Source organism: Diabrotica virgifera, chromosome 2 (assembly GCF_917563875.1).
Source record: "Diabrotica virgifera virgifera chromosome 2, PGI_DIABVI_V3a".
NCBI classification, from domain to species: Eukaryota; Metazoa; Arthropoda; class Insecta; order Coleoptera; family Chrysomelidae; genus Diabrotica; species Diabrotica virgifera.
In genome coordinates this window covers 171,818,791-171,834,144 of record NC_065444.1, presented here as the reverse complement: position 1 = coordinate 171,834,144, position 15,354 = coordinate 171,818,791, and the positions used below count along the sequence as shown (strand labels likewise).

Genomic DNA, 15,354 nt, shown 5'->3' with positions numbered 1-15,354 from the left:
TCGTTGGAACTTTACCGCGCTGAGCAGATGTGACGTGAATTGTAAATTGTAGAATTCCCTCATCTTCCTTAGTCTCAGCATCCGTATGGCTTGCAAATTGTAGAAGCCTCGGAGGTGTAACCAGAGAAGGTTCCCATTGTTTTCATTCTGGTGGGATATGTTATATGCCATTAGAGTGAAAACTTAGTCTTTTGCTAGCAGTTGCCGCTAGGGCATCTATGCCATTTCGTTCGTTGCAATTCGGGACTGCACGCTGGGGTTTGTTTTGGTTGGATCAGGGAGAGCAGCATATGTGCCTCCTGATGAGAGACTAATAAGTTTCGAAACCGGTAGAGGTGCTTGCAGCACTCTCTGATTGGACTGGAATATGGTTCGGCTGTATTTTCGTTTTGCAACGAAATTGAAAATGGTTATTCATTTTTTATTTACATTTACTCTGTGTGGAGTATGAAGGGAACCAGTCTCGTTGGAACTTTACCGCGCTGAGCAGATGTGACGTGAATTGTAAATTGTAGAATTCCCTCATCTTCCTTAGTCTCAGCATCCGTATGGCTTGCAAATTGTAGAAGCCTCGGAGGTGTAACCAGAGAAGGTTCCCATTGTTTTCATTCTGGTGGGATATGTTATATGCCATTAGAGTGAAAACTTAGTCTTTTGCTAGCAGTTGCCGCTAGGGCATCTATGCCATTTCGTTCGTTGCAATTCGGGACTGCACGCTGGGGTTTGTTTTGGTTGGATCAGGGAGAGCAGCATATGTGCCTCCTGATGAGAGACTAATAAGTTTCGAAACCGGTAGAGGTGCTTGCAGCACTCTCTGATTGGACTGGAATATGGTTCGGCTGTATTTTCGTTGTGCAACGAAATTGAAAATGGTTATTCATTTTTTATTTACATTTACTCTGTGTGGAGTATGAAGGGAACCAGTCTCGTTGGAACTTTACCGCGCTGAGCAGATGTGACGTGAATTGTAAATTGTAGAATTCCCTCATCTTCCTTAGTCTCAGCATCCGTATGGCTTGCAAATTGTAGAAGCCTCGGAGGTGTAACCAGAGAAGGTTCCCATTGTTTTCATTCTGGTGGGATATGTTATATGCCATTAGAGTGAAAACTTAGTCTTTTGCTAGCAGTTGCCGCTAGGGCATCTATGCCATTTCGTTCGTTGCAATTCGGGACTGCACGCTGGGGTTTGTTTTGGTTGGATCAGGGAGAGCAGCATATGTGCCTCCTGATGAGAGACTAATAAGTTTCGAAACCGGTAGAGGTGCTTGCAGCACTCTCTGATTGGACTGGAATATGGTTCGGCTGTATTTTCGTTTTGCAACGAAATTGAAAATGGTTATTCATTTTTTATTTTTTAAAAGGTTTAATTTGATATTTAACAATATACTTAAATAAAAACTCCAACAAGTGGACAAATAGGGGAAATGGAGATTAATAATTGCACAATCTGGACTCATGTTTAACACATTCTGTGCACATGACTCCAATTGAAGACAGTACCACAGTATAAAGAGGGACAGTAAAACCTCTTCCATGTCGGCACTTTGATCTCAAGAAGTAATACCGGCAGTACGCAATTGGTAATTCACCAGTGGTGGATGCGGGTTTTCCCTGTTAAAACCCGTACGTTTCTATGCGGCTAGCAATGTGAGAGTGGGGCAAAAGCGACTAGGAACATTGCGTTGTCGCCATGAACGACTAAAGATTTTACTTCCAATTTTTCAGGGAGTGGTTCTAGTGTCTCTCTTTATACTGTGACAGTACCCTGTTGATTTTTAAGATGGTATATTTTTGCGCTCCTGGATAACAACTCTTGCCAAAAAGTTGCAGCGAATGTGTTAATGTGATAGGTATATGTAGTAGACAGAATATTGATGAGTGACAAAAAAATTAGAAATAGTAAATAGAATAGTAATGATAATATTAATTTTTATCTGAAAGTTTGTTTGAATTATTTATTTATTTATTTATTTCAACGGTAGAACCATTTACAAAAGAATACAAAAAAAATAGTAAAAGTAAAGATCATGTACAAAAAACATGAAGAAATCAACGAATAAAAGACAATTAAACAATAAAATTTGTAAAATAACACAGTATATCAAATCACAGAAGATGAAAAATATCACATATTTAAATCATTAAACTCCCAAGCTGCCTTTTGAAGATATTAATGCTTGGACAGAATGGATCAAGTAGCATGTCATTGCAAAAGCTGAGCATTCTCGACAACGGAAAATGACGAGCATACTCAGTCCTATGAAAAGGAATATAAAAGAGTGCAGTGTGTCGAGTTCTATGTATTGTGTTTAAGTACACATTATCCAATAACGAGGGACAATTAATAGCATTGTTTAGAATTTTAAATAGAAACAACATATCCGCTCTCAACCTGCGGTTCTTCAGTGTAGCAATGTTAAATTGAGACATTATTCCAGAATAATCTATGATGAAATTTTCAGTATTTCTTATATTAGTATGTGTTCTCCAATCCATCAATGTAGACTTGATGAAATGGAGACCAAACAACAGAGCAGTATTCAAGTCCTGAGCGTACTAGAGAGCAGTACAGTAATTTGAATACAGTAGGTGAGAGATCATGACTGTTGCGATAAATAAAACCAAGATTGCGAAATACTGTTTCCTTAATTTTAAGATAATGGCTTCTAAATGTCAATGCACAATCCAATAATACACCCAAATCTTTAATCTCAGTAAATGGATCTAAGAGTACATCATTAAGAACATATCTACAGTGGAACCTCGATTATCCGTCAGGGCACCGGACCAAGGGTATGACGGATAATCGAAAAGACGGTTAACAGAACATTAAAAAAATTCAAAATTCATAGTACGTACAGCTCTCAAATTTTATTTGTATGTTTTGTTTGACAATATAAGAGATATTTTTGTTCGTACAGTCTAATCAATTTGTCAGCTGTAGTCTGTGTCAGCTTTTGAATCTGCTTCCTCCGCCTCTGTTGCTATTTCAACGATTTCATCATCTCTCGACAATGGATAGCTTTTTGCGTCCTCATCACAAATTAACCATTTTTTTATGTCATCTTTAGGCCACGAAAACAAAACAGTTAATTCATTCTTAAAATATGATGATAGCAAAACTGTACATTTCAGCGAATTTCACTTGGCCTATCGACTTATCGCAATGCTCAAACAAAATGAATTTATGACTCATTTTTTACTTCTGTAGTCAATACAACTTATGTACGGACCCTGACGGTTAACAGAGGTGACGGTTAATGGAGAGACGGATAATCGAGGTTCCACTGTATTAGCTGTTAGATTATTTATACGACCAAATGAAATACAAGAACATTTAGTCGGATTTAGGCTTAAACCATTTTGTTTCGACCATAAACATATATTATTAACATCATCTTGCAAGAGATCTCTATCTGATATATCATGTATGTAACGAAATAACTTAAGATCATCAGCAAATAGTAGAAAGTGTGAGTTTTTGATAGCCTTACCAATATCGTTAATGAACAAGTTAAAGAGCAAGGGACCACAATGAGACCCTTGTGGGACACCAAAACAACAATGGAATTCTTTAGAAACATAATTGTTGATACGAACTTGTTGTGTACGTCCCATCAAAAAGCTTTTAATCCAATTAACAATGGGTTCACCAAAGCCAGATGCATGAAGTTTATGAACCAATAGGTTATGATTAACCCTGTCAAATGCCTTTGAGAAATCAGTATAAATACTGTCGACCTGCATCTTATTCTCAAATGCACCCAACAAGTATTGTTGGTAGTTGACAAGGTTTGTTACAGTTGACTTTCCGTTAGAAAAACCATGTTGCTCAATAATTATGTTTCGGCAAGCCCAGGTAAGATTTATCGATACATATTTATCTAGAAGTTTTGGGATTGCTGATTGAATAGTTATACCTCTATAATTATTTACACACTCACGATTGCCAGATTTATAGATAACTATTTTTCCAATAATGTGGAAATATAGATGATGACAATGATAAATTGAGAATTTGTTGTAAAGGTTTACAAAGGGAAAACATATAGTTCTTAATAAGTGCTGCAGGTATACCATCAGGCCCTGAAGAATATGTAGTTTTTAAACTCATAATTCTTTCAAAAACATCAATCAGACCAAATTCCAGAGTTTGGATATCTACACTACTCTAATTCAAAGTTAGGTAAATTATACTCACTATCATTATATACCCGAAAAATAATTGGTAAATATATTGACTATTTCCTCACCACACTGAGCTATTACATCCCCACCTTCATTAGACATTACATTAGGATAAGCGTTAGACCAACGTGTAGCATTAACATGTCTCCAAAAAGAGCGGGGATTGCTTGAAAGATTTGTTTGAATATTCTCTAAATAGTTTTTATATGAAATTACTCATATGAGTTGCCTGATGCTTTAAAATTCCGGTGAGCTATTTTTTTCTGTTCAATCAATTCTAGTGAAAACCAAACTGGAAAGTTCAATGATTTAAACCTATTGACAGGAACAAACATACTGATATATAAAATATCTGATACATCTAATACCTCGTTCCAAGGAATTGATGCTAAATGTTCATTTAAAACCTGATAATTACATTTTTTAAAGTCATGATAAAAGACATCATATTTAAGAAACAAATTTAAATTAGCTGCAGGTAACAATATAGTATAAGCTGAATGATGTTGAGAAGTATTCAACATAAAATATTTCACACAATATGAATTACACCATTTCAACATAAAAACAATTAAAACAAATATGTTTTCAATATATAATTGTATAAAAATATGCAATACATATATAGTAGAACCTTGATTACCCATGCATGGATTATCTGAGCTGCAGATTATCTGTGCTAAGATTTTCCATTACTCAAACTGCATATTTGAGGTTTTATCGAAATAGCATCAGTTTAACTAACTTGACGAAAACTCTAAGCTTAGGTTAAACGCCGCGAGGGAGACGCATTAATACAATATCAATAGCCACAGTGCTCAGGGAAATCATTCGCTTGTCATCTACCACTGATGCTGAAGATGCTACTCTGTTATATGTTTAACAAGTCTTTCCAAAATGGCAATAAGTAGTGTAAAAGAAAAAAAATATTTTAACAATTGAACAGAAGCTAGGGATTTTAAACACATAATATGAAAAGTTTGATTATATCGCATCATTTATCACGAATCTATGAAGTTGGCAAGCAAACAATACTACACATCAATAAATACAAAGTTAATCTACAAAATTTTATATCTCAGTCTGACTCTTTTAAAAACATATCTACACGGAAATGATTGAAAAGATGGACTTTTCAACAACTCGATGGAATCAAATTTCCAACCAAGTGGTTGGAAATGATCGGAGAGCATAACAATTTCTAGGCCAATGTGATTTGTGTGTCAATGTAAAAGAATGACTACTAATCACAGTTGGCTCGACATGGAGTAGAGATAGGGTCAGCCTAAAAGTATGTACCGGGTGTCTACGACTGGAACGGGGGGCTTTTAGGGGTAGGCAGTTGCTTTTCACAATTGATTCGCTTGGCTTCATGGGTGTCTGATTCAGCAAGTGGATTGAATCCCACACACCAGGGTAGAGGGCAGCACACCAGTACCTTGGGGTGCGGCGGTCTACTCTGATAGTCTTATGAAGATTTCCTCCTCCCAAAAGAAAACCAATATGTTCTAAGCCAGCAGATTTTCACGAACACTTAAAAATCAAAGAACCTTTCAAACTGATTCATCTGAAAATAAAAGTCAATATGAACAAAATGATGGAATGATATGAATCAAAAGAGTAGTAACTAATCAAGAGGATGAGGAATAAGCTGCCAATATTTTACTCTTACTAAAAACACTGTTATGTATATTTTTATGTAATTTAAAAGCTAGTGTGACCTTATAAGATTTATCTTTTCTGATATTTTCTTATTGTAGGTACAGTAGACTCGCGATTATCTGAGGTAACTGGGACCGTGACTACCTCGGATACGAAAAAACTCGGTTAACACTGAGATTGGTTATATTGATAGAAAAACACGTAAATAATCATAACTGTGGATATTTTAATGACAAAATTAATACAGTACTGTCTATAAAAGATAAAAACATCTACCTTATCAATATTACTGTTTAAAAAAGTTTTTGATTTTGCATAACCTTTATTCCTCTTTTTGATTTTGAATCGGCGATGTTGCGTCAAGATTGAAAATTGTAACTCACCTGTTCTTACTTTTGCCTCGGTTAAACGAGGGGCTTGGATGACCGAAACTCGGATAATCGCGAGTCTACTGTACATATATTTATGTGTGTATATATGTATAGTTCGTCTAGAAAGTATCCGGAATTTTAAATTTTTCCTAATTTTAATAGAAGAGGATAAAAATGACAGATATGAGACATAGACCAGTTTCGGGTAGACTGCGTAAGATTCACAGAAACAATTTAAATGCTTTAGTGGCTTTAGGACGACAAAATCTGCACCTAAGGTTTTGAAAATTAGCGAACAGATTTGGAAATAAGCGAAGAATGAAAGTGTGCCCAGAAACTGTCCGCATGTCACTGAAAAAGCAATTCTACATATCAAGAAATCCAAAAAAAATCCCTACAATGACACCTCTGCAAAGGCAACGAAGAATAGATTTTTGTCAACGTTTTCGAGAAGATAATTTTAACAATGTCTTTATATCTGATGAAAGTTGTTTCCAGCTTAGTGCAAATCATCTAAAAGTCCTATCAAGAGAAAATGTTACCGTTCAAATTTCCCACTAAAATAATGGTTTGGGGAGCAATATCTCAGCGTGGTGCTACACCTCTCTGTATAGTTAATGGTACTGTTGATAATGAGAAATATTGTGACATCCTAAATGGTTTTCTTCTTGAAACGGCTCATGTTTTTTATCCAGAGGGGTGGCGTTTTCAGCAAGATAATGCAAGATTCTATACTTCTGCTTATACTCAAGCTTGGATGCAAGAACACGAATTGGCAACAATTCCGTGGCCAGCAGCATCTCCAGATCTTAGCCCCATTGAAAACATATGGGGACTGATGAAGATTGAAGTGGAACGAGCAGCGCCACAAGATAAAGAAGTTTTGATTCGGTCAGTTTTACAGGCCAAAACACCATTACCGAAAATTATGGCCTTGACCTAGTTGCGGGTGTACCTGGACGTTTAGTTAAGTGTTTAGATTTAAATGGAGGTTGTATACTTAAGTAAATGAGATGAATTATTTGTTGAAATTTTATATTTCAAGTAATAGAAACAAATACCGTAAAATTATGATTCTGCTTTCTTTTTTCCGGATACTTTCTAGACGGACTATTATAAGAAATACATGTCTGGATTATCTTTGCTTTTCAATTATTCGTGCCACGTTTGGTCCTGTGAAGCATGGGTAACCTGGGTTCTACTGTACCTACCTATATAAATACAATGCTTTGTGTCTATATATCTGAGAATGAAGTATCTACATACCTTAATTTTATCTATGCACTTATAGAGGAGTTGTTTTTCATATTCTCGTCTCTTAATTTCATTTTCTTGTACCTGCCTTTTTAATTCTAAATCTTTGTAGTATAAAGCCAATTGTGCTTGCGAATGGGAAGAGTTCTTATCATATTCTTGAAGAGCTTGATTTATATTATTTTCTTGTTGTTGTAAATCTTCAATGAATTCTTGTTGTTTTTTAAACCACTGTTCTTTTTTATTTAACTCTTGTTGTACTGTAAAGTCCTCAAATTTCTTTAAACGGGCTTGTACCTTGTTTATTACTTCTTGCCTTCTGTTGTGTTCAAAAACATCCATTAAACTTTGAAACTGAATTTCTGACTGATTTGATTGAGGACTACTCTTTTTTAAATTATCCTTTGGGACAGGAATCCCCACTTGATTTTTTCTAGAAGGCTTTTCAGTTGGAACATATCCATTTGTAGAGGAATTAATATGATCTAATTTATTTAAAACTGATACTTTTAACTGCTTAAAACCAAAAGAGAGTGGATCTTCCATTATGAGCTAAACTTACTAACTATAAAAACAGTAGTTAAAATTACAATAACATCACAATGACAATAACAGCAATAAATAGTAACACCTAAAATTTTTTTTCTATTGCTACTTAATTACTACAATAAAAATTATTTCCTTTGTTTTTTTAGTTAGCAAATGTTTTTAATGTTTATGAAATTTATACAATGTTGCCATGTTATTAACAATGAAATATCATAGACAGATAGTCAAGAAAAATCCGAGAAAAAAAAATAATTTATCGAAAAATTGAATTATTAAATTCAATTAAATTATTATTAAATATAATAAGTTATTATAATTTTTGTTTTATAGTTACGAAAAAGGTAAAATCATTTTGTGAATGATTTGGTGTAATCTAAAATCTGATTAACTTTAAAATTTTCGATCTTTCGGCAACACCACTTATAGCCGTGTTGTGTTTTGTGAGGATCTGACAGAAAGTACAGAAAACTTAAAATATGACAGTTCGGCTTCTATTTTAGGCCCGGTCTTTTCACCTCCTAATAAAAGTTATTCGGAGGTTCTTCTTCTTCTTCTTCAGTTTATTGGCCTCCACCTACTTGGGTATTTGGCCAGCTCATCGTCTCGGAACAAGGGAAATAGTACATTATATACCGCGGGACTGAAGTAGTACATTTAATCCTGAAGGTAAAGTTTATGGCCCGACCGCAGGGAGGGCCATAATTTACCTGAAGGATTAAATGTACTTCAGTCGCAAGGTATATACGATACTTTTCGTACTTCCGGTATGATTTTATTAATTATTTCAATAATTTCAATCAGTTTTTTCTCTCTTCAACTCATTTAATAAACTGTCTTTAAAATAAGTTACCATAGTAACATTGCGTTGTGACAGTTATAATTTAGAAACATTGTCATTACTAGTGTCATTGTAAAGAAACATTGGGTGCATTCAGCAGACTCAATCGATGACTAATCGCTTAGTGATTTTCTGCTGAATGCCACATAAATTGTCGATTAGTTATCATTCGATGACTTATCGGTCGCCATTTTAAACATCGGTTTTGAAATATGATTTCTTAGCAAATCAAAATAAGATTGACGTATGACGTGTGTCTAACACGTATATTTTAAGTTATGTATCTTAAAAAAACATGGCCCTGATTCTAAATCAAATTTCGACCAAAAACAAGTCGCTTTCAATATGGCGACGGTTGAAATGCGATTGTGCGAGACTTGTGGATTTTAGTTGAACTAACGAAGTGACGTCATGAAATAGCGACTATCGAAATTAATAGCGACTTTAAAAAGGGTGTTGATATTATAATTTCGACTGTCGAAATTATTTGACACGGAGATGAATGAATGGCCAAAAGCGAGGTTAGGTTTAGTTTAGATGTGTTTTGTTTATTTCTTGCAAGGAAAACTAAAGCAAAAGGTATTATAATATAGCTGGGTTTAATTGAAATTTGCTTGTTTTGAGGAATTAGATAGAATAGTATTAAATTAGAAATATAATAATTGAGAATGTCCACAACATGAATCATCAACTCAATGAAAGATGTAAGGTAATAATCTGGGAAAATTAGTAAAAAACAAGGAAAATTAATTACCAGCTATTTTATTGCTGAACATGCTGAAATCAAATCTTAAGGTTTCCTATATTAGTAATATAGCTGTGCAAAGTCCACAGAAAGTGTGCTATTTTGTTTATAAACAAATTAGCGCTCCGAAATCATTTTTTATATTATTGCTCTATAGGGCTTTTCATTCACAGTCATTTGTTTCGAGCTTCTGTCATGTGGCACATAATATTCATTTATCTACGTCGTACGTTATTGGTATGTACCAATGATACAAACCAAAGACGTATGACGTAGATATATTAATATCATGTGACACATGACAGAAGCTCGAAACAAATGACAATCGATGAAAAGCCCTATAACTCCGAAAATGTTAACTTTAAACCTAAACACTCACATAAAAATTGACAGTAATTTAATTCTGCACATTGATAATTTATTCCAATTTCCTTCGACGGAAATTTTCCTCGGAAAATTCGGGTTTTCCAAACAAAATCTTTAATTTTCAACTAAAATTTGAGGGAAGTAATTATTTATCAATAATTAAATAATTTGGTGACAGTGACATAAATCTTTTTTGTTATGAGTGTCTTGAAGATATGAAAATTTGTATGTACAAAGAGGACCCGAATTAAAAGGTATCTAATGGTTCAAAGATTAAAATCCTGTTGTTTATAACTCGGTCGCAAATGCCGGTCAAATTTGACCGGCTATACCTGGAATCAGTCCTCGCAATTCAATTTGTTTTTCTTCGAAAAGTACACAGAAGCCGTGCCCTTTTCAACAGCGTTAACTTAATTTAATTTAATCTAATATTTTCTGAGGGGTTCTATTTGTTATGTAGTGTTAAGTTGTAAACTGATCTTTATATTTGTAAACCTGCCTTAACATTAGTGACATGGTGTGAAGTGTGAAGTGAAGATGGCAACGGGGATGGACAATTGACAGGGAGGTCGAGGGGGCTCTTCAGATATAATCCGAATGTAATAAATGAGTTTGTATTCAATAAATACTAAATAAGAAACTGTCGTCAATTCTATAATTCTAACAATAAGCCCACAAGAAGAACATAACATGGTGTCAGAAGTAAAAAGTTAAGTAAAATATCGAAGAGTCGTTACAAGAGTCAAAAGAAAAAGTCGTAACATAACCTAACAACACGTGGCCAGTGTTAAGAAATTTAATAAAAAGCAGTCAAAGAGAAAAAGATTAACCATGGCAGAACAAGATGCAGCAGAGCAGAACCAACCTGTCCTTGTAAAAATAAAAAGTAACATAGTAGGCAATGAAATTCAACCTTTGTCGATGGATGGAAATTTAGCTTTCAACTGGGAACAATGGTGCATGAATTTTAAAATATTTTTGAGGGCTACAGGTTTAGAGGAAGAAAATGATGCGAGAAAGGTAGCTCTATTATTACATTACATTGGTATAGAGGCAAGAAATATTTATAAGTCATTTGAGGTTAACATGGATACAGTAACATTTAAAGAAGTAGTAGAAAAATTTGAAAAATATTGTAACCCGAAGAAGAATTTAACAGTAGAAAGACATTATTTTCTTACTAGAGTACAGAAAGATGGTGAAACCATTGAAGATTTCATGACAAGTTTAAAAAATTTGAGTTTAACATGTGAATTAGGAGATTTGAAAGAAAGTTTGGTATGTGACATGTTCATTATTGGTTTAAATCCTAAACACCACTCAATTAAGCAAAAACTATTGCAAGAAGCAGATCTGAAGACAGAAAAGGTATTACAAATTGCTCAAAATATAATAACAACTCAAATGCAAGTACAGCAGTTAAATAAAAATTCAGAAGCAGTGGTATACAAAGTCGAGAAGAATAAAGATGATCCAGGTCCAAATGATTACCAAAATAACGGTTACAAGAGTCACAATTCAAATCGTTCGAGGTATAGGAATGAAGTCCCAGGTCCAAGTTGGAGAAATGATAATCAACAGTATAACGTAGATGGTACAAACAATCAAAGTCAGGTAACGAGTCAGAACTTTAATTTTAGATCAAGAAATAATTTATATGCAAATCAGGATAGGAATAATGAAAATAACCAAGTGGTAAGAAAGGTTTGTCAAAGATGTGGTGAAAACCATAGAAATAAATGTCCAGCACTAGTAGCTATTTGTTATTTTTGTAATAAACAAGGTCATTATGCAAGATGTTGTTTAACTAAAAGAGTAAATAAAATAAATTTAAGAGAAAATACAGAACAACCATCTAATAATGGAAATGATTCATCTTTTGTTATTAAAACAATTAGTCAGAACAGTATTAATCAGAATTGGTCAATTGTAGTCAGAATCAATAAAATAAATGTATTATGTTATTTAGATACAGGTGCACAAGCTAATGTTATGTCAATAAAAATTTTTAATGAGGTTAATGTAGAAAAGTTAGAACTAGTACCTACATGTATAAATTTAAAGTCTTTTTCAAACGATGTGATACCTGTAGCAGGAAAAGTAAATTTGTTATGTGAAATTGAGAATAGGTTAGAAAGTATTGAGTTCATTGTTGTGAATTTGGAGTGTCAAACAATTTTGGGTCTAGATACTTGTCAAAAGTTAAAATTAATTAAAAGAGTTAGTCTAGTAAGTCATGAGTCTATCATAGAGAAAAATAAAGAAGTTTTTACTGGTCTAGGTTGTCTACCTAATATATGTCACTTAGAAGTTGATAAAAATATTAAACCTATAATAGAACCGCCAAGAAGAATACCTTTTTCTTTACATGATAAATTAAAAGAAGAATTAAACAGAATGTTGTCTACGAGGGTTATAGAAAAAGTCAATGAAGCGAGTGAATGGGTAAATTCAATAGTCTTAGTCGAAAAAAATAATAAAAGTTTGAGAGTTTGTCTGGATCCTCGTAATTTAAACAAGGCTTTAAAAAGATGTCATTATCCCATACCAACATTTAATGAGATTAGGTCAAAATTAGCAAAAGCAAAATATTTTTCAACGTTAGATGCACAATCAGGGTTTTGGATGATACAATTAGATTTAGAGAGTTCTAAGCTATGCACATTTAATACACCCTTTGGAAGGTTTAGATTTACAAGATTACCTTATGGTATAAGCTGCGCTCCTGAGATTTTTCATAAAGTAATGAATGAAATAGTCGGAGACATACAAGGAGTCTGTTTGTATATAGATGATATTCTAATTTATAGTGAAACTTTGGAAGGTCACAATAAAATACTAGAACTAGTACTAGAGAGGGCAAAACAATTCAATTTAAGATTCAATATGGATAAATGTAAATTTCTATTGTCAGATATTAAATATTTGGGTCACATTTTTAATGCAGAAGGCATATATCCAGATTCTAGTAAGGTGAGTGCAATTTGTCAAATGGCTATTCCTAACTGTGTAGCTGATATTAGAAGATTTTTGGGAATGATTAATTATTTAGGTGAGTACATAGATAATTTAGCAGAGCGTACAAAGAATTTAAGGTTGTTATTGAAAAAAAATATTAGTTTTCATTGGACAGAAGAGCATGGAAGAGAATTTGAGTCGCTTAAAGAAACTATTAGTCAAACGCCTGTACTAGCATATTTTGATAACAATCTACCTTTAACATTATCAGTTGATAGTTCAAAGTTTGCAGTTGGTGCAGTAATTTTACAAAACAAAAAACCTATAGCATATGCATCTAAATCTTTGTCACAGTCTCAGTCAAATTACGCACAAATAGAGAAAGAGTTGTATGCAATCCAGTTCGGATGTACTAGATTTAAACAATATATATATGGTAGAAAAGTACAAGTTGAAACAGATCACAAACCATTAGTCAGTCTTTTTAAGAAACCATTATCTGAGGTTCCAGCACGTTTGCAAAGGATGATGCTAAACTTACAGCTTTATGATTTGGAAGTTAGTTATACTCCAGGAAAATTTCTTTTCATCGCAGATACATTAAGTAGGGCACCAGTAGAAGGTCCAGATAATACTGATAGTGGAGATGAAGAGTTACGTATACATGGAAGTCTATTAGTTAACAATTTAGCTGTGTCTTCAAAGAAATTAATGGAAATACAGGCAGCAACCAAAACTGATGGAGTTTTACAATCATTAATAACATATTATAATGAAGGTTGGCCAAGTTCTAAAAATAAACTGGAAACAGAAATTAAACCATATTACAATTTTAGTCATGAAATACATGTTGTAGATGGTCTAGTCTTCAAAGGAAACCAAATAGTAATTCCTGAGTCATTGCGTCAAGTCATATTAGAAATAATTCATGAAGGTCATTTAGGATATGAAAAATGTGTTCGACAAGCACGTACAGTGGTTTTTTGGCCAGGCATGACAATGGATATAAAGAATAAAGTTGAACAGTGTCCAGCATGTATTAAATATCATAAATCAAATAGTCCAGAACAACTATTACTACATGAAATACCAACTTTGCCTTGGCAGAAAATTGGTGTCGATTTTTTTTATTATAGTAAAGTCACATATATATTATTAGTAGATTACTATTCCAAATACTTTGAAATAGCACCTTTAAATAATACTTCAGCAAAAGAGGTAATTAGTACAATGAAGTCTATATTTGCGAGACATGGAATACCATTGATCTTAATGTCTGATAATGGTCCTCCATTCTCATCAAAAGAATTTCAGTCATTTTTAGCAGATTGGGATATTTCTTATCAAAGTTCTAGTCCTTATTATCCAAAAAGTAATGGTTTGGTAGAAAGAACAGTTCAGACTGTAAAGAATATTTTTAACAAGTGTATAGAGTCAGGCTCTGATCCTTATCAGGGAATATTGCAATACAGAAATACGACATTAGAATGTGGTTATTCTCCAGCTCAGTTATTAATGTCACGTAATTTAAGAATGAAATTACCAGTTAGTGAAAATATACTCATACCAAAAACAATAGATAGAGATGAATATAGCAAATTCATCAAGGAAAAAGAAAGGAAAGTAAAAGAATATCACGATCGGTCAGCAAGAAACCTACCAAATCTGTTTGTTGGGGAAAATGTATTTTATAAAAAGGTTCCATCATCACCGTGGTTACCTGCTACTGTGATAGAAATAGGTCCTTTTCCAAGATCATATGTCGTCAGAACACCTGAAGGTGTACATTATCGTAGGAACAGACAACACATATTAAAGCCTGCCAGTACAATTAGTAGACATGATAGTGAAGTGTTAGTTAAGCATGAAAATAGTACAGCAGCTAGTTCCACTTTGCATGAGATTCCAAATATGAACAACAATACACCGATTTCAACTCAAAGTTATAACAATTCAAATGTTAACGTAGATAGGACACACAGACAAAATGTAAATAATCAATTTTGTACCAGGAGTGGTCGAATAGTAAATAGACCAAAAAGGTTTTCATTTTCAGAATAGTAATGTGGCAATGTAATATTGCAAGTATATTTAATTTGTATGGATAGTTTAGTTTTTTTATTAAAAAAAAAAAGGGGCATGTTATGTAGTGTTAAGTTGTAAACTGATCTTTATATTTGTAAACCTGCCTTAACATTAGTGACATGGTGTGAAGTGTGAAGTGAAGATGGCAACGGGGATGGACAATTGACAGGGAGGTCGAGGGGGCTCTTCAGATATAATCCGAATGTAATAAATGAGTTTGTATTCAATAAATACTAAATAAGAAACTGTCGTCAATTCTATAATTCTAACAATAAGCCCACAAGAAGAACATAACACTATTTGTTTATAAGCCAAAAAATTGATTCTTTATAACATTC

At 33.5% G+C, this 15,354-nt stretch overlaps 1 protein-coding gene across 1 annotated transcript in view; it reads right to left on the bottom strand.

Moving 5' to 3' along the window:
* Window positions 1-8,183, bottom strand: part of LOC114331468 (mRNA export factor Gle1) — a 41,741-nt gene extending 33,558 nt beyond the window's left edge. Inside the window, exon 1 of the mRNA XM_050642911.1 lies at window positions 7,488-8,183. Coding sequence (XP_050498868.1) covers window positions 7,488-8,021 — 534 coding nt within the window. The 5' untranslated portion in view covers window positions 8,022-8,183. The remainder of the gene's footprint in view (window positions 1-7,487) is intronic.
* Window positions 8,184-15,354: the final 7,171 nt, after the last annotated feature.